Genomic DNA, 26,304 nt, shown 5'->3' with positions numbered 1-26,304 from the left:
TTTCAAGGAAAAAATGAATATAAAAATTTACCGATGCTCCCGGTAAATTTTGATGAATTTCAAATAGCGCCTACGGCCGTACAATGGTAGCTGTGACCATAAAAATCACAGAATATGTAGTTGTGATATATAATTTCCAAACAGGAATAGCTAATTGGTCAATTTTAGTCAAGAAACATTGTTTTATAGCTTAATTAATATCTTGACCTTGAGAGGGAGCTATACAACATAGAGAGTTTATTATTTACAATTTCATATCTTTAGACTCCATTTCAACCGCGACAACGATCACTGAATATTGTAGGAACGCATATGCTTCCAATATGTTTATTTGAACCACATTCATGAACTTTGTATTACCTTTAATGAGCACCCATGATACCCAGTAACACAAACGAGATGGCCACAACACTGGCAACATACCGGACATGCATTCAAGGTTTTATTGCTTAATGGTCAGTCTGGAGTCACTTTAGTGGTGTGCCCGGGGGATGAATCACTAAACCAACAAAACCATGTCCTCTGTCTAAATAATACAGTTCCACAGAATAATTTCATTCAGCAACCAAATTACATGGTATATTAATAACATCATGTAATATCACAAACTTCTATTGCTCTGCATGGCCATTACAAACTTTACGTTAAAGCATAATTTGCAGCATAGCGTCCTCTAATAATTAGCACTACATGTACCTCTTATATAATAGTTCCACAGAGGATATTTCAATTTAGGAACATCTAAGGCTTTGTTCAGAAATGATGCGGCAAAACTACATCGTTTTTTAATGATGTGAAATTTAATATGCTTCACATTTCTGAATCTTATATCACAGAGCTCAGTGAATACATGCATGCAAGTCCCTTTTTGAATCTTATATCACAGAGCTCAGTGAATACATGCATGCAAGTCCCTTTCTGAATCTTATATCACAGAGCTCAGTGAATACATGCATGCAAGTCCCTTTCTGAATCTGATATCACAGAGCTCAGTGAATACATGCATGCAAGTCCCTTTCTGAATCTTATATCACAGAGCTCAGTGAATACATGCATGCAAGTCCCTTTCTGAATCTGATATCACAGAGCTCAGTGAATACATGCATGCAAGTCCCTTTCTGAATCTGATATCACAGAGCTCAGTGAATACATGCATGCAAGTCCCTTTCTGAATCTGATATCACAGAGCTCAGTGAATACATGCATGCAAGTCCCTTTCTGAATCTGATATCACAGAGCTCAGTGAATACATGCATGCAAGTCCCTTTTTGAATCTGATATCACAGAGCTCGGTGAATACATGCACGCAAGTCCCTTTCTGAATCTGATATCACAGAGCTCAGTGAATACATGCATGCAAGTCCCTTTTTGCACGCAGATGCTATTCATTTTACGTTAAAAAATAACTGATGTGGGTTTTTTGCAGCAGTTTACCATACCATATCTAAACAAGACACTTTAAAGCCTCTTTAGCAGCATAGCATTGTCATCTATACATAATATTCATTATTACCTTTCATTACCCATTTCCATTGTTGCAAACCATACGTGTATATAGTTTGAAAAAATAATTCAATTGTTCATTTCGAGTAGCCTACATTTTAAAGCCTAGTTTTGCCTAACTTTAACTTTTTAGGATGGAAGCATTTATATCACACAAACTTGTTGCACAATGTTCAAAAGGAATACCACATTGTACGAAGACATCATCATCCAAATAGGGTGTCTCCTGACGGTCCAGGTATCGTGATGCCATGATGATGCATGACGAAGAGCGCCACCACACCTGCCCCAAGCACCAGTCCGACAATAACCAACGTCAGCAGCAACCCGCGCAAATTCCACTTGTAGCGCGCTGGAGCAAAGCAGCCAAGAAAAGCCGTGCAGGACGTCAGGGTGTATATGATGGACACAAGGGTGTTGAGGGCCACGATTTGACCGAACTTGGCAAAGAGCTGGATGGTTGTGAAGCATAGTGGGATGGCAGCGATGATGGTGGTGAGGGCGCTAGACAAAATTGAAACACCGATGGTGCTGATGGAGTGGATGGTCCGCTGTTGACGGATTTGTCTTGCGCTCTAGTAAATTAATAATAAAAAAGAAGATACATTTGTAATCTGATTATCTTATAACACTTGAAAAGAAATTACCAGTAGAAAACAACTAGGTGGATCTTCTATGCCTCCGCCACAGAGCGATTTTACAAACCAAAGTAGAAGCAATTTTTTATAATTCAAGTTTGATAGAAATCCATTACGACGCTCTCAGAATATTGTGATTACAAACTATTGGCTCTGCAAGATACATACATGTCCTGAGTTTGATAGTAATCCATCCATCCGTTCTAATGATAATGCATATACATGTAAGATCCTTTGATCTTAGACCTCATGACCCTAAAAATCAGTTCTAATGAGAATGCATTCACAAGTTATTTATGCATACACAATGAGCCCCATGACCTTTGACCTCATGACCCCAAAATCTAATCAGATCATTGGCTTAGCAAGATACATACATATCTGGAGTTTGATAGTAATCCGTCAATCGGTTTTAATGATAATGATAATCACTAGCTATTTTTGCATACATAATGAGCACTGTGACCTTTGACCTTGTGACCCCAAAATCTACTTAGTTCATTTAGCTCTGCAAGATACATACATGACCTAAGTTTGGCAGGAATCCATCAATCAGTTTTTGAGATAACGCGATCACGCGATCACGAGAACGGGACGTACAGACGTATGGACGGACAACCCCAAAACATAATGGCTCCGGCTACCTCGTAATGGAGGCATAATAAAAGATAAGTCAAACCTGTCTTTAGTGACCACCTTTCGATAAGGGCCATCTGTCAACAGTGTCCACCTTTCTTGCCTTGAAACCATTAGGTTTCATGTCCTGTAGAATAAATCTCAAAAGCCCCCAGTTTGTCTGCAGTGGCACTTTTTATAACATTTATTTCTATTTCCTTTGAGTGGCAATATTACTACAATATAATAGTAACAAAGCCAACCTTTCCGGAATCCATCTTGACCTGACAACCAGCAACCCGATAACCCTCCACAAGATGGATGCAGTAGTCGATGGATGAACCAACGAGGATTGAGAGAGATACAGCTTCTACTGCACCCATCTGCCATCCTAACAGATAGAACATGCTCACAACCACCAAGATCACACCTGAAGGAAAGAAAGGGAATTTCAACAAAAAAAGAGAGATAGTTACAAAATAATCTAGATCGTGGCCAGATATCTAAATTTAAGTGTCATTGGTGTGGGTAAAATCAACAGACAATTGTGTGTGCATTTTAATCTGAAAAGCTGCCAACCCAAACTGAACAAAAATTCTATTTTTTCCCCCAAAAAATCCTAAATATAAACTAAAAATCCTATTTTTGATCTTTGATCGAAAAATACTTTCTCAACGCAAGCATGCTTTTTATTTGATATTGTTGGGGGGGGGGGGGGGGCAAGTTCCAACATACAGGAAGAATTTTTGAATGGACCATTGGTTGAATATGCATGATTTTGTCATGACTGGTGTGTTCGATGTACCAATGAACATCCCCAAATTATTGATGTGAAATGCTTGTAGGATACTTTACAAGAGAGAATGGGCAATTTGCTATTGAAAATGGCAGCTACACACACCAATTTTTATGTTTTTGTGGAAAATTGTATTTTATTGAGGATAAAGCGTACTGTCGTATTTACTCCTAAAAATCCTACAAAATATGATAAAACTGTACTGGTTGGCAGCTCTGTTAATTGTATGAACCTCAGTGACTGAGGGTGTCTTCCAGCAAATATATATATACCGGTATATACATGCCAAATATTTGAACATTTCATCCATTATTTTTGATGAAAATTTACCTGTTCGAATTATATTTTGCCACAATTCAATATTAGCCTGAAGATACAAGTATGTGTGTAACATTTTGTTTAATAGCAGTGACTTTTGCCAACAGCTCAAAAGTAGCATCAAACTTTCGAAATATTAGGTCATCAAAATTAGCCTTTATGACAAATGCCGTTTTCAGAGTCTCATGACATCCAAAACTGTACAGCAAGTGCCTCATGGACAATTGCTCTACAGTCAATTTCATACACAATCAAATGCTTACCTTCAACATAGGTTCAACAGTAAACCAAACCTCAATTCCAACTGCAAACCCTAACCATAACACTAGATATTAGACAAAATAAAGCCTGGAGCTATTGTCACCAGAGTAATGTTGCTGGAGCAAATACATGATCAACAATGTGAATACTCACCAGCAATTGTTAAGAATGCTATGAGTAAGATTGTGATATGAGCAGTGAAGAGAGCCACAGCAATCACACAGACAATGAGAGAGAATGCTACTCCATATATAGCACTGGTAACACCTACATGGAAAAACAGATAAAACACATGTGAAGGAAGGAGAAAACAATCTATCAGGACAACTTCCTTAATCATACAAAAACATGCATGAGCAAAAGGAGTCCACTCCCTCCTTTCCTAAATGCAAACCTCCCTTCAATCTTTATCTCCAAGTAATCAAAAAAATCAAAATGTCTACTCCTACCCATTGGAAGATGGTGGGGTCTTAGTTTAAATTTTTTTTTTTTTTTTTTTTTTTACTTTTGAATAACCTGGTCTGGAGGAAAGACTATGCTCGATTCTCATGTTATTCCACAGGAAAAGGATTATGGGGTCTTAGTTTTGAAGATTTTTGAAATTTTTGAAATAACCGTGTCTGGAGTAAAGACTGCGCGCTATACCTATGCTTTATTACAGGGTTTTAGTTTTGAACAAATTCGACAGAATATCCCTTCAAATTTATTACATTTGTGGGTAAAGTCATTAGTGCAGCGGCTTAGCAAGAAAATTGTGCACTTTTTGAGAAAAGACAAAGTCCAGACAAAACGTTTAAGGTGTCATTTCCAACTAGTTAGTTGGAAAAAACACCTTAAACGTTTTTCTTGACTATTTGGTTTAAAAGTTAAGCGTGTTTGTCCATAATAGACCATGCGGACTGGCGGCCATTTTGGATTTGACCTCTCAGGGTCATCAGAGGTCAAATCTGACTTCCCTCCACATCTGAATATAAATCTTATGGTCTAAACTAACTATGCTAGAAGTTTCATGCTTTTCTCAAAAAGTGCACAATTTTCATTATATTGGGAGCTTATCCGCTGTACTACATTATTACATTTGTGGGTGATTCAAAATTATTACATTTGTGGGTAAAGTGGTTATTACATTTGTGGGTAAAGTGTTATTACATTTGTGGGTGTTATTACATTTGTGGGTAAAGTGTTATTACATTTGTGGGTGTAACACCCCCCCCCCCCCCAATTATTATTGAATTCTCCATCCCTCCTCAGATCAACTCCTTTCTCTATATTTCCTTTCCTCATCACTTTTGATGATCCATGATCATTTAAGCCTCTCTCAATCCTGTCTCCTTTTCCTTAGCTAAGCACTTCACTTCATTCCTTCCTTCATTTCCAAGAATATTTGCCCCTGTTTATTCATATATTTCTACCATACCCTCCTTCCTCCTTCCTTCCATCACTCCTTTCATCCATCATTTCTCTTCATCCCTTACCAATAATCTCCATGAAGACTTGTTCCCAGTAATCACATGTTTGGAAAACTGACATTAAACCAACTCTCTCCTCCTCTGTCAAGTTTGCCTTCATTTTGACTATGGCCTTTTCCCATGCATTATAATCCTTGTAGGCTTCAAAGCTCGACTTCCCCTCAAAGATTTTCTGCACAAAGAAAAATAATACATGCATAAATTTGCCAAATGTATAAAACTTTAGTAATGTCATTTTGCATGCCTTCGCTTTTGCCAAGGCATTCTCTGATGTACTATAATCATTGTAGACTTCGAAGCTTGATTTCCCTTCATAGATTTTCTGCACAAAGAATTGTCATACATGAATACAAATGGCAAATTCATCATAAAAAATAATTCCACAAAGTTATGGGTCTCGTCAATAACATAAGGGCATTAAAATAATCATACAAGGTAAAATATATATAAAGGTAAAACATATATAATTAGCCAGCATGAACTCTATCAATCAAGCTTTTGAGAGTGAAAGTCTTTGTTTGTAAAGATGAAATCCCTCTCCATATTAGAGATGATTTGTTTATAACAATTTGAAGTTCTCACATATATGTCATTCCCTTCAAACAAAGACTTTAAATCTAAATTAAAATGATATTCTATAATGTTCCATAATTGTTAAAACGTAAAACCCTTGGTCAAGCACATCTATTATCATAGGTTACCTATGAATACAGAGTAAACAATCTAACAAGAAAAACGCTCTCACCTGCATTACGCAATTCAATATAATGAACAATTGAGGTTGGGACATTAGCAGGCCCCCCAAAATGGAAATCCTCTGAAAATCATCAGCATTTTGAAGTGAATATTGACTAAGAATCATCAGAAGAATTATTTACTATTATTTGTACCAAGATTGGTAACTTTCATAAAAGATGAACAAATAACAAAAATTGATTTATCAATTCTCATATTAAGTTGTGAAAACATAATGATAATAACAATAGGCATTTGTATAGCACCGTCTATCTAGACAATGCTATTCTAAGGCGCACAGGAAAAATAGAAAGAATGAGAAAGTTTGGACGAGAAAGTTCGGATGAGTGTCAAGTACAGGTATTGGTAAAAAAAGATAAGATTTCAGCTTGGATTTAAAGGTCTCTAAGGAAGTTATGATTCTCAAATTAAATAGTAAATTATTCCAAAGACAAGGTGCTGCAGATGAAAAAGCCCTACTGACCTAAAATGACCTTTCAACTTGACTTTGTGACCTGGAATTTATGTCATATGATTTGTGATACTTGATAACCCTATAGGCTAAGTTCATTGAATAAGAACTTATACTTTCAAAATTATATTACAAATTAATGATGTTGACGCCGCCGTCACCGGAAAAGTGGCACCTATGTCTCGCTTTTGCTATGCAGGCGAGACAAAAACCAGAAACATTCAGTGTCAGTTAATTGTGATTCAATTTTTTTTCAAGTCTGTACCACTCATTAAATTTATGCCAGCGAAATATTCTAAGTTACAAAGGAATGCTCACCGACTCAAAAGCCATGGCGAACCAGACAAGCTCCTGACCAATCATGTGAACTTTTGCATGTGACCTTTGACCTGCGATGAGCTTAGGTCGTGGGATGTCGTTACATTCGTCAGGAAGCCTTAGCCCATAGATCTGAAGTGTGGTTAAGTACTGGGTCGGGAAGCACTCCGCCCCGCCATTGCGGACTAGGTCTTGGTTGTTACCGATGAGCTTGCAGATCTTACACAGCGCCCCCACAGTCCGAGAGCGGAGAGGCGTGAAGTCCAGGTCATAAATGACAGTACCCTGAGGATGAGAGGATATCACGCTCGAGTACTAAATGATCTCATGACACTAAAGTACAGTTTGTAACAGATCATAGGGGAAAGCACTTGGTTTAACTTACGATTCCATAATATATCCATGTAGATTACTAGGCTCTGACAGCTAAATGATGATACATATCGTCCTTGTTTTCACGAAGTGACGGTAGTGAGGAAAATCGTAACGCAAAGTGAATGCAATTTTTTTTCACTACCGTCACTTCGTGAAAACAGCGACGATATATCATCCAAAAAAAAAATTGGTTCAGTAGTTTTGCTGCGATCAAGTTAAGGCAAAATTAGCACATGTAAACTATTACTATGAATTTTTTTCTTCTCTTTAAATGTTAACTGGGGTAAGAAATATCTTTCATGTAAATAAATTGAGAATGCACATAATATATTTTTGTATCAAGACAGAATAAATACTAATTCGTTGTCTATGTCTACACGAATTGTAAATTTGATTTATTTGACCAAATAAACAGCTTTAGAGTGGAAGGGGCTCATCTTTCTTCCTGTAGCTATGATACTAATTATCATCACTTCTCATTTTATCTTCATTTAGTACATAAGGTGTGGAAACATTAGTCTCCTCTACTACAATCACACCAGAAATACCATTGGTCTCTCGCTTTTTCTCTCTCTCACACGCTCTTCCTTTTTTATGTCAAGTCAATTCAATTCAATTTTATTTCTTTTTTCAACAAAGCATTACAAATCAATTATAATCATTAACAACAATTAAGGAATAGATGCTGCTTATAAGTTTTGGCTTGCATGGTGATGTAGATATACAGTAACTAGGTTTATGGTTACCGGTACACAAAAGTGAACATATTGGAAACAGAGGAAACATATTGGAAGAATGGGCCTTGGGCCAGTAAAATTTCAGAAAAATGTTTTACTGGTATTAAAAGTATGGTCAAGTAAAATGTTTGCTCTTACATAAAAATTTAATGAGAAATTAAAAAGCAAGTTTTTGTTGAGGTTGCGGGTTGCGCATTTAAAGAGGTGATATCATATCGTATTTCACTCTTATATAATTTAATTGTATTGGTTGGCATCTCTGTATAGTGAGTTATAAAAAAACTAGATGGAATTTTGACTGCGCGCAGTCGAAAATGATGCCTCCGCCATAGAGCAATTTAAACAAGTTTGGAGTTTAAATCTCCAGTGGTTCTTGAGATATCATGATAACAATCTCAATGTATGGAATTTCATAAGTTGACCTCTGTGACCCTTGACCTTTGACATACGTGCTCCAAAATCTACTCAGATCGTCTTCCTATGGTGATACATACTATCCTTAAGTTTGAAGTTTAAATCTCAAATGGTTCTTGAGATATCGCGCTAACAAACTCAATACAAGGAATTTCATAAGTTGACCTCAGTAACCTGTGACCTTTGACCTACGTACTCCAAAATCTAATCAGATCGTCTTCCTATGGTGATAAATACTATTCCCGAGTCTTAAGTTTAAATCTTAAATGGTTCTTGAGATATTGTGATAACGGTCAAATGGGACGGACGTACGGATGGACAACCCGAAAACATGATGCCTCCGGCACCACCTTCGGTGGCGGAGGCATAAAAAGGGGGGTGGGGGTTATCCCCTCAACCACCCCCCCCCCCCTTTGAGTAAAAAAAAAAAAAAAAAGGAATTTTTTTTTTTTTGGGGGGGGGGGGAAATGGCATCTAACAACATATTCTCCCCCACCCCCCCCCCCCCCTTTTGAGTAAGAAAATTGGGAAGAAATTGGGGAAAAAAGAGAAAATGAGGGAAAAAATCGGGAAGAAAAAAAAATTAAAAAAACACTGGGAAGAAATCAGGAAAAAAATTAAAAAATTGGGAAACTGATTTAAATCAGGTAATTATCAGTCCTGCTTTATTCACTGTATTACAAACACCAGAAATACCATAGGTCTCTCTATCTTTTAGATGGGGAGAGGGGGGGGGGTGAAATACCCCTTGTACCTATGCAACTAATTTGTACACTTCTAACCTTGTCTTCATTCAGTACATGGTGTGTAGAAACATTTGTCTTGTTGATACCCTTGATTCCAAACACCAGAAAAACCATAGCTGTGTCATCGAGCACTGGCCTGCTAGCTGCATTGCCACACTTGACGTTGTTGGCGCAGGGGTCGTAGCCTTTGCCTGGAGAGGAGGGGTCAACATCACCCCTACCATGAGGCTCGGTAGTTGGAGGGATGATTGGTGGACCTGTGTGAAAATATGGTGGATACATTGTAATTTAGTTTGAGAGCATTTAAGAAGGATTTCAATGCTGACGATGGAGGTTGTATTGTGAATATTGATTCATAGAATTTACAGAAATTCTCTTTTATTGCTGTATGTTGAAATCATAAAGTTTGGGAATCCAGGAAAAATAAATTTGACCCCAGTGAATTTTGTAAGTGTTGATGTAGCCTTTCAAATAGAACATAATTTACTTCATGGGTGCAAAGGGGCAAATATTAAAGGTTTGTATTTTAACTTTAAGTCAACTTTCAAGGTATATTTTCCAAGGTATACTTTATACTGGAGCTGTTGGTGATTTAGATACCCCTTATGTATCAAATTAAAGGTAATACAAAGTTTTGGTATGGGGTCATGAATTTGGTTCAAATAAACATAATGGAAGGAAATGCGATTCTACAATATGAAGTGATTGTTGTTGCGGTTGAAAACGAGTCTAAAGTGATGAAATTGTAAATAATAAACTCTTTATGTTGTATAGCTCCCTCTCAAGGTCAAGATATTAATTAAGCTATAAAACAATGTTTCTTGACTAAAATCGACCGATTAGCTCTTCCCGTTTGGAAATTATATATCACAACTACATATTCTGAGATTTTCATGGTCGCAGCTAACATTGTACGGCCGTATAGGCGCTATTTGCAATTTATCAAAATTTACCGGGAGCACCGGTAAATTTTTATATTCAATTTTTCTCGAAAGCAGAAGTGTTTTAGGGGCTAATTTTTCTAGTGCTTATAATACATCCACAGGGGCATCTAAATATATCAAAATGGTATAGAATCATATCCACCCAGTTTCAAAATTTCCCAAAACTTTGTATTACCTTTAACATACAAAAGATGCACAGAATCTGTAGCTTACACTCACAATAAAAGCAAAAAAGGTAAAATGGCTAATCAATACATAATTGTGTCAGGCAATGTTAGCAAGGAGGTAGTGAAAAATTGCAGTAATTGGAAAAGCTGAGAGCAGTCTTGTGATTTGTATTGCATTCTTATATCAGCTACAAATGAAGAGCAAGCACACATTTTGCAACAAGGCTTTAAAGCTTGAGTACAGATAATATGCTTTGTAAAACCTGAATGTTGATCATCCCTACAGATTGAAATATGGTGAAATAAAATATAGTGATAATGATGTGAAAAAATACTTCGCAATATCACTAGTATAAAATCTCAAATTATTTTTCAAAATCTCATAATTGCTGACTTAATCTTTACATTCTCCTGCCTTATTTAAAATAACAATCTGTCTTCTGAGAGCAAGATAGACAAGATGAACTCTATGATAAGTTGTATAGATATACTGACTGCTATGACAGGCATAGTTGTTTCTATAGGCTCATCCTATTATGACCATGAGGTAATGCTCTCATATGCCTTCTTGACTTTAAGCAAAATAATCAATATGTCTATCACATCATGAGAAACTGAAAATCCTGACATCTTGATAAAAGTTGGGACATTGTTTCAAACTCAAACATAGAATTTTAAGAAACTAGATGGATGTTTGCGTGCAGTCGAAAATGATGCCTCCGGCCGCCATAGAGCAATTTTTCAAATTCAAGTTTGATTGTAATCCATTAGCAGGTTCACAGAATATCATTATTACAAGCTATTTTTTATATACATGTACTGTATGACCCTTTGGTCTTTGATCTTATGACCCTAAAGTCTAATCAGTTTGATGTCTCTGCAAGATACAAACATGTCCCGAGTTTGATAGTAATCCATTCGTCTGTTCTAATAAGAAGGCGTTCACAAGCTATTTTCGCCTACATAATGAGCCCCATGACATTTGACCTCATGACCCCAAAATCTACTCAATTCATTGGCTCTGCAAGATAAATACATGTTTTGAGTTTGATGGTAATCTGTCCATCGATTCTAATGATAATGTGATCATAAGCTATTTTTGCATACATAATGAGCCCTGTGACCTTTGACCCCAAAATCTAATCAGATTATTGGCTCTGCAAGATACATACATGACTAAAGTTTGGCAGGAATCCAATCCATCCATCGGTTCTTGAGATAACGCGATCACGAAAATGGGACGTACGGACGTATGGATAACCCGAAAACATAATGCCTCCGGCTACTTCGTAACGGAGGCATAAAAAAATATATTCTACTTAACAAAAACACAATTACATGTTTATACAGAAAACTCTTCAAAGATAAATATTTGGAAGGATACACATGGTTTCTTTTTATGACAATGTTTATTATTGCATGAAATCTCTAGAAATTAAAGACAATATAGTCTGCTAAGAATATTTGGGGCATATCAAAGCATCCCATGGTTGGATTCATATCTATAGCCCATTGAATTGGTTCCATGCACACCATTATACATCAACACAGCTATTTCATATTTATATGTATTATGTATCTCGACAAGGATGAGAAAAAGATAAATATTTGGAAGGATACACATGGTTTCTTTTTATGACAATGATGTTTATTATTGCATGAAATCTCTAGAAATTAAAGACAATATAGTCTGCTAAGAATATTTGAGGCATATCAAAGCATCCCATGGTTGGATTCATATCTATAGCCCATTGAATTGGTTCCATGCACACCATTATACATCAACACAGCTATTACATCAACACAGCTATTTCATATTTATATGTTTATGTATCTCGACAAGGATGAGAAAAAAAAACAAAAAACAAGGCAGCTTGCAAAAGAGATAACGAATGTTGTAGCAACATCTTTACAACCACTGTTATGTTTAGCTTTGACCGTTTGGGTTATAGGTTATGAGTAATATATTAGTTATTTACAATGTAGATCTGAGTTATAAAGTTTGAAGGCAAGTATATTATAGGCTGACATCTACAGCAATATGTTGTAACATGCTAGTGAATCAGAGCCATTTTTAAAAACTTATTGGATATGATTTGATTTTGGAGTAACATGTATTTTAAATAGACTCAAGAAATGTTTATTTTGGGACTCCTATTCCACAGGTTGAAACCTTGATGCTTACAAAATTTTTACTCAGAAAGAGAATGAAATGATGAATAAAGAGGCATAAAACAAACAAACACAAAAACAAGTACCTACTGCATTCAGGGTTGGGTATCGTTGAGGAATATAACACATGCATTTTAAGAACATACAACATATAACACAAAGCCATAGAAAAATGTATTATGGACAAGATTAATGACTTATGATTACAGATGAGTGAAACATACATGTACAATAAACATGCTAATGCCCATAACCAAAAATGACCCAAAACACACAAAGAAAACAGGCAACCAAAATAACATTTCAATAACCGTATCTTGCAATTGTATTATCTTTTGAAAAACTGGAAAGGCAATAACTGTGTGGTGAAGAATTTAACTTAGATGTAACACCCTTCTGACTCTCAACAGAATATACATTTTTACAGAAATGGCATGATTGTCTCTGCAGCTTTCTTCTTTCATAAGACAAAGAAACAAAGTGTTTTAGTTTTTTGGGCAATGGCAGGTAATGCCACTGTAGAACACTAACAGAAATCTTGTGAGACTATACTGTTTTAAAACTGTGATACATCAATGTGCTGTGAGCAAATGCCCATATTAACATTGAAGCAAGGTGCCTAGCCTCTAAACTATAGTTTCGCCAAAGACTACAAGACTTTCCTTTGAACACAATTTTGGTTGCAAGTTTTCTATGCGTTGAATACCCTACAATTACAAACCATCACAGACTCCCTTCTTGACAACGGTCACTTTACGCTTATCCATGCACCCATAAGAGCGCATCTGACATTCGCTGGCATACGTCTCCCTGTCCGACCCGCAAACAGGATCGATCTTCATCTGGTTGCAATCTGTCTTACAGATGCAGCGAGGTCTACCTTGTGATTCATTAGACTCCTGGCAAACGGAGCCATACTTGCAAACCAAGTCAACATCCTTGCATGTCTGTCCTGAGAGCCACACACACAAACAAAAAATTGAACTAGAATACAGATGTGTTCAGATGTGATCAGTAAACCACAGCCTTTTTCTTTACGTGTATTGAAATGAATGGTGCACAACAAAGGTCTTGCACATATTGACTGAGCTCTGTGTTATAAGATACATAAATGTAAAGCGTATTACATCGTCAGTACAGACCAAAAAGCCATGATTTACCAGGTCGTATCTGACTGCAGCTTTATTGATCCTACATATTTCAAAATGTCTAGAAAGCATCCAGCCCTGTAATTGCTTCGAAACACAGATTGTTTTTTCTCTTTGTAGAAAAGTTGAGCTTCATCCCTCATAAAATATTTTTTCTCCAAGTAACTACAGAAATCATCATTTTGAAGGAAAAAAGAAATTCCAAAGGTTTTGTCTGATTTCATGAGAATTTTGTGAATTACCAGAAATTAAGATTAACCTACGGTTTAGTAACATATTAGTTTCCATTAACTCACAATCCAGATTGACAAAGCAGAAATGATGAACAAAATTGTAAAAAATATGTTTAGTTTAAAATTCCAGGCCTTTCTCTTTAAAAAAAAACACTCTTGCAATCTTCTTGTTTAGTGCATTCACAGCTTTAGGTAACACAGATATTAGGCACATGTAATACATACAAATTTGTTGTCATAAGCTAGCTGTTAAAATTGAAAATTGACAAATCAATGCTATATTATATTAGTGGAAGAACATTAGGGTATTTCACAACAGAAAACAAGATTTGTTAGGAATGTAACAGGAGTATGATATTTTAGAACTTACTTTTAGGTGGTGGAGTAGGAGAGTTCCCAGAATAACTGGTAGTAGTAAGAGGAGTCTGGTGCCCTGGGGGTCCCAGAATGGTGACGACAGTACCTCCTCCACCTCCACCCCCATCTCCTCCTACTCCTCCATCACCACCACCCCCAGCATCCGTCGGTATCATTGGGGGCTCTGATGGAGGCCAAAGGGTGGTCTCTGGCCGATGGGTGGGCAAGACTGGATTTGGACTCAGCATCCCCGGGACTTCCACCGGCACATCGGGGATTGGTATAACAGGGTGCAAATCCCCCTGGTCGAAGCCTGAGCAGTCGGTACAGCGGATGTCCTTGCCGCTGAAGTTGTAGGCGAGATCAAGAAGTCGTTGGAGGTTGGTGTTGGGTTGGTAGAGCGCTGGAGGACGACTCGCGGGCTTGATGCGGGATACAAGGACGATGGTGACACAAAATATGATGCAGAATATCCCTGTGAAAATTAACAAGATAACGTTAGTGAAAGATATGTCAGAATGTGTACATCGAAATATGATAATATACAAATACTTCCCCCCCCCCCCCCACATAATCCAAGGAAAGTCCCTTTAAAAATTGGAAAGAATGACCACAAAGCTTGTCTGGAACTTGTATGACATATTGATGAACATTATGCATAGGGGGATCTACCTACATTGCGATGTTTTATGAAATATTGAAGTGAATGGATTGTATAAAAGTTCTGAGGAGAAACATCCAAAGATTTGATTAGGTTTATGTTTAAAGGGTCTTTATATGTATTTAACTAAATACCCACATTTTTGCATAATTGACCACATAATGAAAGGTACAATGATGTCGTGATTGAGACAGTCTATCCATTACAATTCCATATCAGTTTGAAACAAGATCGATCGATGCTAATAATTTTTGCTTCCCAGAAACTGAATCCACCAACCTAAAGACCTTACCAATAAAAACCCATCTAGCTTTCATAACAGGTTTGGCTATGAATGTATGAAGCATCTTCTGAAGAGCAGCAGTCAAACTAGCTGATTCTTTGGTGTCTCTAGGGGGTACTAGAGCAGGGATGGACATTATCTCCAGCAGAGGAATGTCATCTTCATCATCGGTCAACAGGCCTGATCCAAGGAGCAAAGCAAAGATTTTAAAAGATCAATATCACAGTAAATCATCATCTTCATGACCATCCTCATGATGATCATCATTATTACTACCACCACCATCATCATCCTTACCACTATCATCACTATCACCATCATCATTATCATTATTACTACCACCACCATCATCATCCTTACCACTATCATCACGATCACCATCATCATCATCATCATCATTATAGTGATGGCAACAAATGGAGACCCGATCTTCAACACCACCCACCCTTTTCTATCATGATCTTCTAACTCAAGATTGAGGTAACATGCAATTGTGGGGGCTTCGGTCCCGTTTTGGCGATACAAAATAGATCATAGTCTCTTAACGTCTTAAGTAATACATGCATGTATTAATCGATACAATCAACTTGCCTAAAAAGTACTTTCTCTTTCATATAACCCAGCAATGTTTACATGGTAATAACAAGTGAATTAATCCCAGATGACAGATCATGCAAGATCTGGTATGTGTACATCACTGATATATGAGGAATAGGTCCTACATATTTCAGTCCTATCAGAGGGACAAACTAGACAAAGATGCTCACCATGTTCTGCAGGTTCATCCTCAAGGTCTAACAAAGGTATATCGCTATCATCGAGGACATGGTTTTCTGGGACCTCGTTAACTCCTTGACGACATGGTTCCAGGGCTGGTAGCCTGGTCTCACTCTGGTTCTCATACTGGGCCAGGACTCGATAGAGGCTGGTATCGTGATGACGGCTTGGGCTGCCTGACTTCCTGTTCTTGAATTTCTGCATTCTGTACACAAAGTAGGAAAATATTCATGCTTTTTATAATAGACATATCAGGAGCAAGCTATTCTTCCTGTCAATATGTTTTATATGGATGGGCTTTAATACCGTTCAACAAGTCAAACTCCTACTCAGACCAAGGACCAGTCTCCAGAAATCCACCAGGCTCCCAATGGATTTGAAAGGTTAAAAGAACTGGCTTTCCACCAGCCTTTCTGTATGACTGATCTTGATATAACTGGCTTTCCACCAGCCTTCCTGTATGACTGATCTTGAAAGAACTGGCTTTCCATCAACCTTCCTGTTTGACTGATCTTGATATAACTGGCTTTCCATCAGCCTTCCTGTTTGACTGATCTTGATAGAACTGGCTTTCCATCAGCCTTCCTGTTTGACTGATCTTGATAGAAGGGTTAAAAGAACTGGCTTTCCACCAGCCTTCCTGTTTGACTGATCTTGATAGAAGGGTTAAAAGAACTGGCTTTCCACCAGCCTTCCTGTATGACTGATCTTGATAGAAGGGTTAAAAGAACTGGCTTTCCACCAGCCTTCCTGTTTGACTGATCTTGATAGAAGGGTTAAAAGAACTGGCTTTCCACCAGCCTTTCTGTATGACTGATCTTGATAAAACTGGCTTTCCACCAGCCTTCCTGTATGACTGATCTTGAAAGAACTGGCTTTCCATCAGCCTTCCTGTTTGACTGATCTTGATAGAACTGGCTTTCCATCAGCCTTCCTGTTTGACTGATCTTGATAGAACTGGCTTTCCATCAGCCTTCCTGTTTGACTGATCTTGATAGAAGGGTTAAAAGAACTGGCTTTCCACCAGCCTTCCTGTTTGACTGATCTTGATAGAAGGGTTAAAGCTTATCTGCCATAGTTTACAGGAGGGATTAGACCGCTCTGCAAGGTCACTGGACAGGTGGTTATCTCATCAACTCAGCTCTCAGTTTACATAAGAAAAAGAGGATCATGGGGGACCAATGGTCACCGATTATGCATTGTTTGTTATATAGAGGGCGCAAGTAGCTACCAGTAGTGCAGTGGGCCTTTAAAAGAACTGGCTTTCCACCAGGCTTCCTGTTTGACTGATCTTGATAGAAGGGTTAAAAGAACTGGCTTTCCACCATCCTTCCTGTATGACTGATCTTGATAGAACTGGCTTTCCATCAGCCTTCCTGTTTGACTGATCTTGATAGAAGGGTTAAAAGAACTGGCTTTCCACCATCCTTCCTGTATGACTGATCTTGATAGAACTGGCTTTCCATCAGCCTTCCTGTTTGACTGATCTTGATAGAAGGGTTAAAAGAACTGGCTTTCCACCAGCCTTCCTGTTTGACTGATCTTGATAGAACTGGCTTTCCACCAGCCTTCCTGTATTACTGATCTTGATAGAAGTTGGCAAATGCATGAACGAATAAAAAGAACAGTTAGACAAATTTTTTGTAAGAAAGAAAAAATATTTGATGGTATTGGGGTCTTCGTAACTAACAGTGGGGTGCACACAAACATAATTGTGTAGGGATTGCTAATACAAACTGAGCAAGGAGGCAATTAGTTTGAAAGATTACATTACCCAGTACTTACAAAGAAAGTTCACAGTTGAGAGCATGGGACCAGATGTTAAGAGCAGACGGCATTATCATAACCACCATTAACCAACAGAAGACTACAAGAAGCATCATGAATAAACCAAAGTCATAAATGGCTGGAATCTGTAAAGAATAGAACAAAGACAGATTGGCAATACATGTTTACGCAGATGCATTAACCAGGTGTTTGGTTCACAGATGAGGTAAATTTCCATAGTTTCAAGAGTAGAATTTCATAGAATAGATCTAACAAGTCAACGCAAAGCGTAGCATCCCCTCGCAGGGTACAAATGGCCTATATACGTCTGAAAAAGTTACCTCCATTGGACTATACCTATTATATTACTAGGCAAGAAAGTTAACCACATTTTCACATATATAATTAGGTGTTTTTGCATATTTAATGAGCTATGACATTTCACCTTTGACCTACATACTCAGAAATCGAACTTAGGCTGTACATGTATTTTGATACCATGTACCTTCATATTAAATTTCATTAAAATTTGTCAAACATTACTCAAGTTATCGAATGGACACCAGATTCGCATATTTCATGAGCTATGACCTTTGACCTACATACTCGGAAATTGAACTTAGGCTGTGTTTTGATACCATGTACCTTCCTATCAAATTTCATTAAAATTTGTCAAACATTACTCAAGTTATCGAATGGAAACCAGATTCGCATATTTAATGAGCTATGACTTTTGACCTTTGACATACATACTCCAAAATCGAAATTAGCCTGTATTTTGATATCATGTACCTTTATATCAAATTTCATTAAAATCTGTCAAACATTACTAAAGTTAACGATCGGAAACCGGATGTGTATTTTTCCACATATTTAATGAGCTATGACCTTTGACCTTTGACCTACATACTCCAAAATCGAACTCGGCCTGTATTTTGATATCATGTACCTTCATATCAAATTTCATATCAAATTTCATTAAAATCTGTCAATCAGATTTATGTAAGGTATATTATTCATTCCAAGAACGTGTACCGGTAGTTGAAATTGCTTATGTGATCTAACAGAGTGAAATATGAAGCTAATAGCAATTGTAGTCATCAAAACTCCTTAGAAAATTCACTTAGAAACATACTCTTTATTGCATGTTATGAACAACAGTGTGAAATGTATGCTATGGTTTGTTTCAGATGTTACACAATGTTAACATTTCAATGAGATCATCAATTTCTACAAACTCTACAATATAGATGTTCAATCAGCTTGCTTATGTTCTTTGCCTTCAACTATATAGTTAGTCATTCAATAATATCACTAACACATACATATGTAAGCAAAACATTGAAGAAAAAAAAAATTTAAACTATAAAAAAGTACCCTCAGTCATGTAAGTAAAAAGAAATAAATAAATCCTAATTTATGTTCATCTCGAGAATGAGACATTTTAGATGTATTTTTAATTTTTGTATGTTTTAGGGTATAATACTACTGAAGTAACCAGGGACGGATCCAGGGGGGACACAGGAGGCACGTGCACCCCGGCCCCCCCCCCCCCCCTTCAGGGGCTGGCTGAGTCGTGATTTTTTTGGGACCCAAAAATAATAAATATATATATGTCATTGACATATGACATTTCGTAGAGGAAAAAAAAAACCCAAATCAAACGGACAGCCCATTTATATTTCACACTAGCTTATACATTTTGTTTGTATGCAAACATTTGAGGAAGATACTAGATGTACTGTATATGTTTAGGATCATTAAATAGGGTATTGATGGTAATCTTTTTCTTTTATACATGTATGTACCTTCTACACAGATTAGTTACGTGTACTGAGTGCCCTTTTTAAAAGGTATTTTCAAATGAAAATCCATATTTCCCATAAACTTTTAGAAGAACATTTTAATTTGCTTGATTTTATGAACTTTATATACCTGTATCATACCCGTATCATGTACATGTACACTGGGTAATGCTTAAGTGGGTGATTTTGAGCTTTTGTAACCTACCAAATAGTTTAGATTGACCATCCAATCTTTGGTTATATGACGTAATTTGGAACAACCTCTGTAAAAATGAAAACCTGATGATTTGCAAACACACAGCAATGTAAATAGCAAGAGGAGAGGTTGAAAAATTGAAATTTGCTTTTCTCACATCTTTCTTTGCCCCTCATTTTAACTAGTTAAAGTATGAAAATGTCTGTTAACAGTTGAATGTAACATCCCAAACGTGCCAACAGCATACCAGAAAGTGCTGTTAAAATGGCTGAATATTTTTTATGAGTCCCTTTTATTGAGATTTTTTCTGATAAATTACAGATATACTAAAGCAGCCAGCCATGCCTTGCATCACAATGTGTGGCTTCAATATTTTATGTTTTATAAGTCAATTTTGCAGAAAATTCAGATATTTTACGTAAAATTTTATTTTTTGCATCATATTTCTTCATATTTTTATATTTAGATCTAAATGAAATTATCAAAAAAGTGTTTTTAACAGGAGTGTGCATTGTGAAATGGTAACTTGCACATATGATCAAAAATTAGTTGAAATTTGCAAACTATGTGTTAACAATCAAATAGTGTAACGTCCGAAACACCCTTTTTGAGCTTACACAAAATTATTGGATATGAAAGACCTTATTTGTGTTTTGACTTGTGTTAAGACTTATAATAACTTATTTCATAATGATTTATTCACTCCAGATACCCTCAAATATGGATTATCATCATTTATTTGGTATTTTTTGTTTCGGACGTTACATTTGTTTCGGACGTTAAAACTGTTAACGGAAAATTGGTTTTAACTATAAAATAGTATTGTAATGATGTATTGCAAATTTCTTTTTTTTGGTGGGTAGCCGCCATGAAATGTTAACAAAATGTTTGAAAGATAGGTCCTGCAGTTCATATATTTTCTGCTACTTCAAATTGAAAGTTGTTTCGGACGTTACAAAATTGTTTACGGAAAATGAGACAACTTTTTAAAATTTTGAGTATATTTCTAATATAAGCACTACTACAATTAAGTTATATTTTATCTTAATTTAATGACTTGGAGATCTAATAAGCATATTCAAACCATAAACAATCTCATTAATTTATTGTTCTAGTGGGTTAAATGAGGGTCTACATTGTTTACGGAAAATGTAACGTCCGAAACACCATTTTCAATTGCACTGTTCCATCAAAATACAGGAGTTAATTCAGATTACTGTTAACTTTCTTTAAGATCCACCCATGCTCATTAATCATCAATAGAAAAAAAACATATTGTTAGTGGGTATATATTTTTTTCGGCTTCAACCAAAAATGTATGTCAATTTTGTTACAAAATTCTGTAAACAATTGGCTGTTCAGGGATACCTCATGCATATAAAGCAATGTTGAAAATTGTTCATTAAGCTATGGGAGGTCAATCTAGGTCCATGCTACAACAAAAATTGTAATTGATTTCTAATTCTTTATCTTTGAAAAGTTTCAGGCTCTCAAAGGGCCATTTAGCTATTTGGTCATAGTTAGAAAAAAAAAACAGTGCCATATCCCCTCCGACTTCGTCGGCGAGGGGATAAAAAGCAGATAGGTGGATATATATAGAGAGATAGAGAGACAGAGACAAAGAGAGAGAAAGATAGAAAGAAAAAAACATGCAAAAACCAGTACAGCAGCACACATACCTGTGAGGCCATGTTGGCTCCAAATGCCCCTGCTGTTGTGATGGAGGTAAAAAAAGTGGCACCCCCCGCTGTAGTAATGGTATGAGCCATTCTGAGGGCAGGGTCTTTGATGGAGTCAGCTTGACGAAATGTGTTGACAAATACAAACACATCATCTACACCTGAAAGAGAATGGAATAGGATGATACCAAAAATGCAGTAATTATGATATGATTTAATTTGATTTTATATGATTTGTTTTGAGTTCAAACAGGGAAGCCTCATCTGCGAATGAAATAGTATTCTTCTTAGGGGAGCTTGAGTTACCTAATCTTAACCTCAGATTTACTCATTTAATAGTCCAAGTCTGTTGACCTGAAATGACCTTTGACCTTGACTTTGTGATCTGGAATTCTACTCACATGATTGGGGATACTTGATTACCCTATAGTCAAAGTTTCATTGACTAAGGACTTATACTTTAAAAATTATATCAAAAATTCAAAAACTTAACCTTACGTTAAGGTTTTGATGTTGACGCCGCCGCCGTCGCCGTCACCGGAAAAGCGGCGCCTATGTCTCGCTTTTTGCTACGCAGGCGAGACAAAAATCAAGTCCATTCTATGAAACAGATGATACCCAGTTTGAATTTGTGGGTCGGTGGAATTGGGTGCATGCTCAAAGTTACTTTGTGCTCACATTTCCTACAAACCCACTTATTTGTATAATATCAACCAATGCAAGGACATTTATATCATTAAAGAAACAATAAAACAACATTTTTCTGTTCCATTAAAATTCATTAGGGCAAGACATAAATCTCATGTTACCTAAGTGTACAGGATTGTCCTTGAAATAATGGCAGAAAATATGATGACTAGAATAAAAGGGTGCTTTCTGTGTTCATGGTTGCATTGTGCATCTATTTTTCAATGCATGACCGAAGAAAATGTACAGAGTGAAAAGAAGGTTTGACCTACTAAAAAGGGGGAAGAAAAAAAAAGGATCAACTTAGCCAATAAAAATTCCTGTCCTGAGTGAGTTGAAACGCGATGATTGCAATCTTCCACTTACCTATTCCAATGATCACAAACACAGAGACAACGTTGAGGAGGCCGAGTGCCTCAATACCAAAGAAGACATGGTAGCAGAAGTAGGCCAGACAGAAGCTGTATATGATACTCAGAAGGCCACAGATCGTCAGCCAGAGAGAGAAGGATGTGAAGACAAATAGGAGAACAAAGATGGCGACAAAGGTCGGGATGGAGAGGAGGATGTCATGGTAGATGGTCATCGAAACTTCCTGATCAAAGATCTCTGTACCACCGTACAGGACATCAACTTTGCTGCATAATGGAAATATTTTAAGGGAACAAAGATCTATCACGAGTACTTATCTCATTTGAAGTATTAATCCATATTGAATACAATTAATAAGCATTTTGCTTAATCATTTTTTTAACATTGTTTATCTAAATCATTAATAGTACATTTGCCTTGACTATTCTATTTCATTCGAATGTGAATTATTACCCAGGCTTTTAATTCTGACAGCCTCATTCAATGCATACATTTCATGGAATAAATCCTGCCAGATCACACTTACTATATCTGGGTTAAGAATCGATCAGTGTGCATGAATTGAAATGCTTCAAATTCTAACTTGTTTTGTATCACACATTGTAGGATACATCTATCAATATTTAAAACAAGTTCATGTTCACCAAAATATTCTCAGCTGTGCAATTAGATGTTCTGATTAGATAGGCCAGTCATGCTTTGCATAGGAATACAGGAATGCTGTGTCAATTACAAAACAAAGCAAACCAACAGCAACAACAGTACTTACTCTGTAGACTTTGTGTCCAGGAGTTTGATGTAAGTAAAGATAAACTTTTTGTACTCCTCATACACTTGCGATCTTGTCATATTATCATGAGGTCGTCCAAACCAGATCTACCAACAATAAAAATAAATAATAATACTTGTAAAACTTCTAATATTTTACAAGATGAGAAATACATGTACATATTTCTCTCAATTTAAAGGTAAAGTAGATTTCCGACAGAGGTTGTAAAAGCAAATTTGCAAGTCAAATAAATTATTTCCTCATGCATCTAAAAGTTCAAAATCAATAAGAATAACATGCATATAAAAGGTTATTCGACCCACTATCTGCACTTCAATATTTGTGAGAAGAAATTATAAATAATTGTTTTTAGATCAATAGACTAAATGTATAATTGCATACTTCAGAGGAAATAAAAATCCTCTCATTACAAATGTGAGAACTGTCAATTTCGCTTAATTTTAGAACATATATTTCATTAATGAGGTTCTTTAAAATTCCAGGCATAATAATCAAATTTAAAGATCTGACAACTTCAATTTGAAGGAGAGAACTTAGTATAATTAACATGATTGCAAAAAATACAAAACTAGGAGTTAAAGGTACTATGTCCCTTTTGCAGCCAACCTCAAATTCTGTAGAACTTTGCAGGAATTATGAATATGTCATGTATGTCCTATCTGTGAAATTTAAACGTTAGCAGTGTCCTAATATTCAAATTATGCAAGGAAACCCGTTACTTGCTAGACTTCACTGTCAGACACTATTGAGTGACCGATTGGCTTTTTTTTTCTTTGGTAATAACATATATAAAATGAGCTGTAAAGGGTACATGAGCATTTGTCTACATCAATAACCCACTTCTTGTGATGGCCAAAAATTAACTGATTGAATCTTTGCGCAGCATAAAACGTATGACCATTCGGTACAATGGTCTGAAAATCAAGACTATTACTTATTGGCTCTATAGCCCTAAAGTCGATTTGACAACTAATAGTCGTTATTTTCCCACTTGAAGACATTTTCGAGTCCCACCTTTTTTAGGGAAGTTTTCTAAATTAGTAATATCTTTAAAATGCCGTTGGAAATTAACCTTTTCATTTTTTTGACCTGCAAATGGGACATACAGTGTAGTACCTTTAAAGAGGAAATAAAATACAATTTTCCATCTGTTGATGAGCATAAACTGTACAATTAGTTTTGTTTTACCCTGGTTATTTTTGTCATGCAAAAAGTATGAAGTATGTTTTTTATGGTATTTCCTAGAAAACTATAAATAAAAAAAATTATTTTCTTAAAGATTTTTTTTTTTTAAATAGACAATAAACACATTTTTAGGCTAAGGATTCGGAACAAAAGATAGATGGGAAATATGTTCAGAATTGAAAAAAGTGCAACAAATTATTTTTCTGTAGTACTAGGTTTTGACTAGTTTTAGACAATTTTATTTTGAGAAGGGCTATTTTCCAAAAGAATTTGAACAATTAGCTTAATAGTCAAGTATTTGGAGCACAAATATAATTAAATCATTTTAATACATAAATCTTCTAATAACAAAAAGCAATTTAAATCCACACTCTTCCCTATATAAATGAGTAAGTATACATGTATGTAGAGCCTATTTTGAGGAACAAGTTTGGCTTATGATTGATCGCAAGTACATTCACTTATATTCTTATTCTTTCATTTGGTTACTTGATAATAGAGAGACATAATTCTATGAAAGAAGGCATAAAACAAAACAAAACCATAAAAATAACAAATGAACAACAACAACACATTAACTGAAAGATGAAGAAGAGGAGCATGAAAGAAGAGAATGAGAAAATAAAGACTCTAACCTTTTGCCAAGTACAACAGGATTAAATAAAAAGGGGGAATGTATACATGTATGCATTAATTCTATAAAAATGCAGCTATTATCCAAAGTAACAAAATAACCATTAAATCTACATAGTCACACTCGGCGGGACTCAACAGCAAACCATGTGATCCACAGTCCGGAGATGTATCCACTGTACCATGACATCTCCAAATATATTTGAATAAATAATAAATACATATATAAATTAGAAGGGAATAAGGCAAAATTGGAAATAATGATAATTTTCAAATTTCCTACCTCTGTTCGTATGAACTTTGACCTGCGGGTAGTGCTGTTCATGTGTGTATCTACAAACCAGTAGAACGTCTGATGATTCATCGCCATTTTAAGTGTACCATTGATATCTGCTAACTCAGTACCCATACCATCATAGCGAATCTGAAACACAATATAAAAGTCATGACACAAACTGACGTGTTCACTTACATTTATACAGTGAAACTTGTATACATAAAAATCAATGATTATAAATATACAATATTCAGAAAATAGTATCAATTCTTCAAAGTTCATAAAAGATTTTGTGAAATGTCATGCACGCAATATGATACAAATCATAAAACCTTTGCAAAGGTTTGGGGGATAAAAAAGGAAATTAATAGGATAAAAATGTATAAAGCAATTGATAAATAGTCAGGCAATGACGTCACAAGCTGATAACCAAATTGGCAATTTGAGAAGTGATTTCTATTGTTCTATAGTTTTTCAAAAATTCATAACTTCCTTATAAGTTATCCGATTTTACTTAAATTTTGTTTGCTCTGTTTCTCTTGTTTTTCTGCATCTGTTAAAAGCAAATTATTTTTGAAGTGGACTAAGCCTTTAAAGTTACAGACATATTGCCTCTTACTCCTCTGCACTACGACAAACCGGACCTTTCACAAATGTATTGATATTATGTTGAATAGTCTTGATGACTTAATGAACAAAAACTTATTATTTCATGTATTTGAATTGCGTGGTGCTCCACAGCAACTACAGTTGTATTGGTCCATGCAAAAAGGA

General features: G+C 36.0%; 1 protein-coding gene across 1 annotated transcript in view; it reads right to left on the bottom strand.

The window, feature by feature from the left end:
• Positions 1-821: 821 nt before the first annotated feature.
• LOC752279 (protein dispatched homolog 3) overlaps positions 822-26,304 on the bottom strand; it is a 47,741-nt gene continuing 22,258 nt past the window's right edge. The window contains exons 3-17 of the mRNA XM_030987501.1: positions 25,537-25,677; positions 23,415-23,521; positions 22,640-22,911; positions 21,587-21,747; positions 17,925-18,052; positions 16,130-16,344; positions 15,372-15,542; positions 14,432-14,893; positions 13,402-13,632; positions 9,434-9,654; positions 7,126-7,410; positions 5,607-5,772; positions 4,285-4,398; positions 3,020-3,186; positions 822-2,078 (exon numbers count right to left, since the gene is read on the bottom strand). Of these exons, the coding sequence (XP_030843361.1) occupies positions 1,710-2,078; positions 3,020-3,186; positions 4,285-4,398; positions 5,607-5,772; positions 7,126-7,410; positions 9,434-9,654; positions 13,402-13,632; positions 14,432-14,893; positions 15,372-15,542; positions 16,130-16,344; positions 17,925-18,052; positions 21,587-21,747; positions 22,640-22,911; positions 23,415-23,521; positions 25,537-25,677 (3,210 nt within the window). The 3' untranslated portion in view covers positions 822-1,709. The remainder of the gene's footprint in view (positions 2,079-3,019; positions 3,187-4,284; positions 4,399-5,606; positions 5,773-7,125; positions 7,411-9,433; positions 9,655-13,401; positions 13,633-14,431; positions 14,894-15,371; positions 15,543-16,129; positions 16,345-17,924; positions 18,053-21,586; positions 21,748-22,639; positions 22,912-23,414; positions 23,522-25,536; positions 25,678-26,304) is intronic.

Source organism: Strongylocentrotus purpuratus, unplaced genomic scaffold (assembly GCF_000002235.5).
Source record: "Strongylocentrotus purpuratus isolate Spur 01 unplaced genomic scaffold, Spur_5.0 spur5_scaffold_16, whole genome shotgun sequence".
Taxonomy (NCBI): domain Eukaryota; kingdom Metazoa; phylum Echinodermata; class Echinoidea; order Camarodonta; family Strongylocentrotidae; genus Strongylocentrotus; species Strongylocentrotus purpuratus.
Note: the sequence above shows the minus strand (reverse complement) of the source record. Positions and strands in the feature narration are given on the sequence as shown.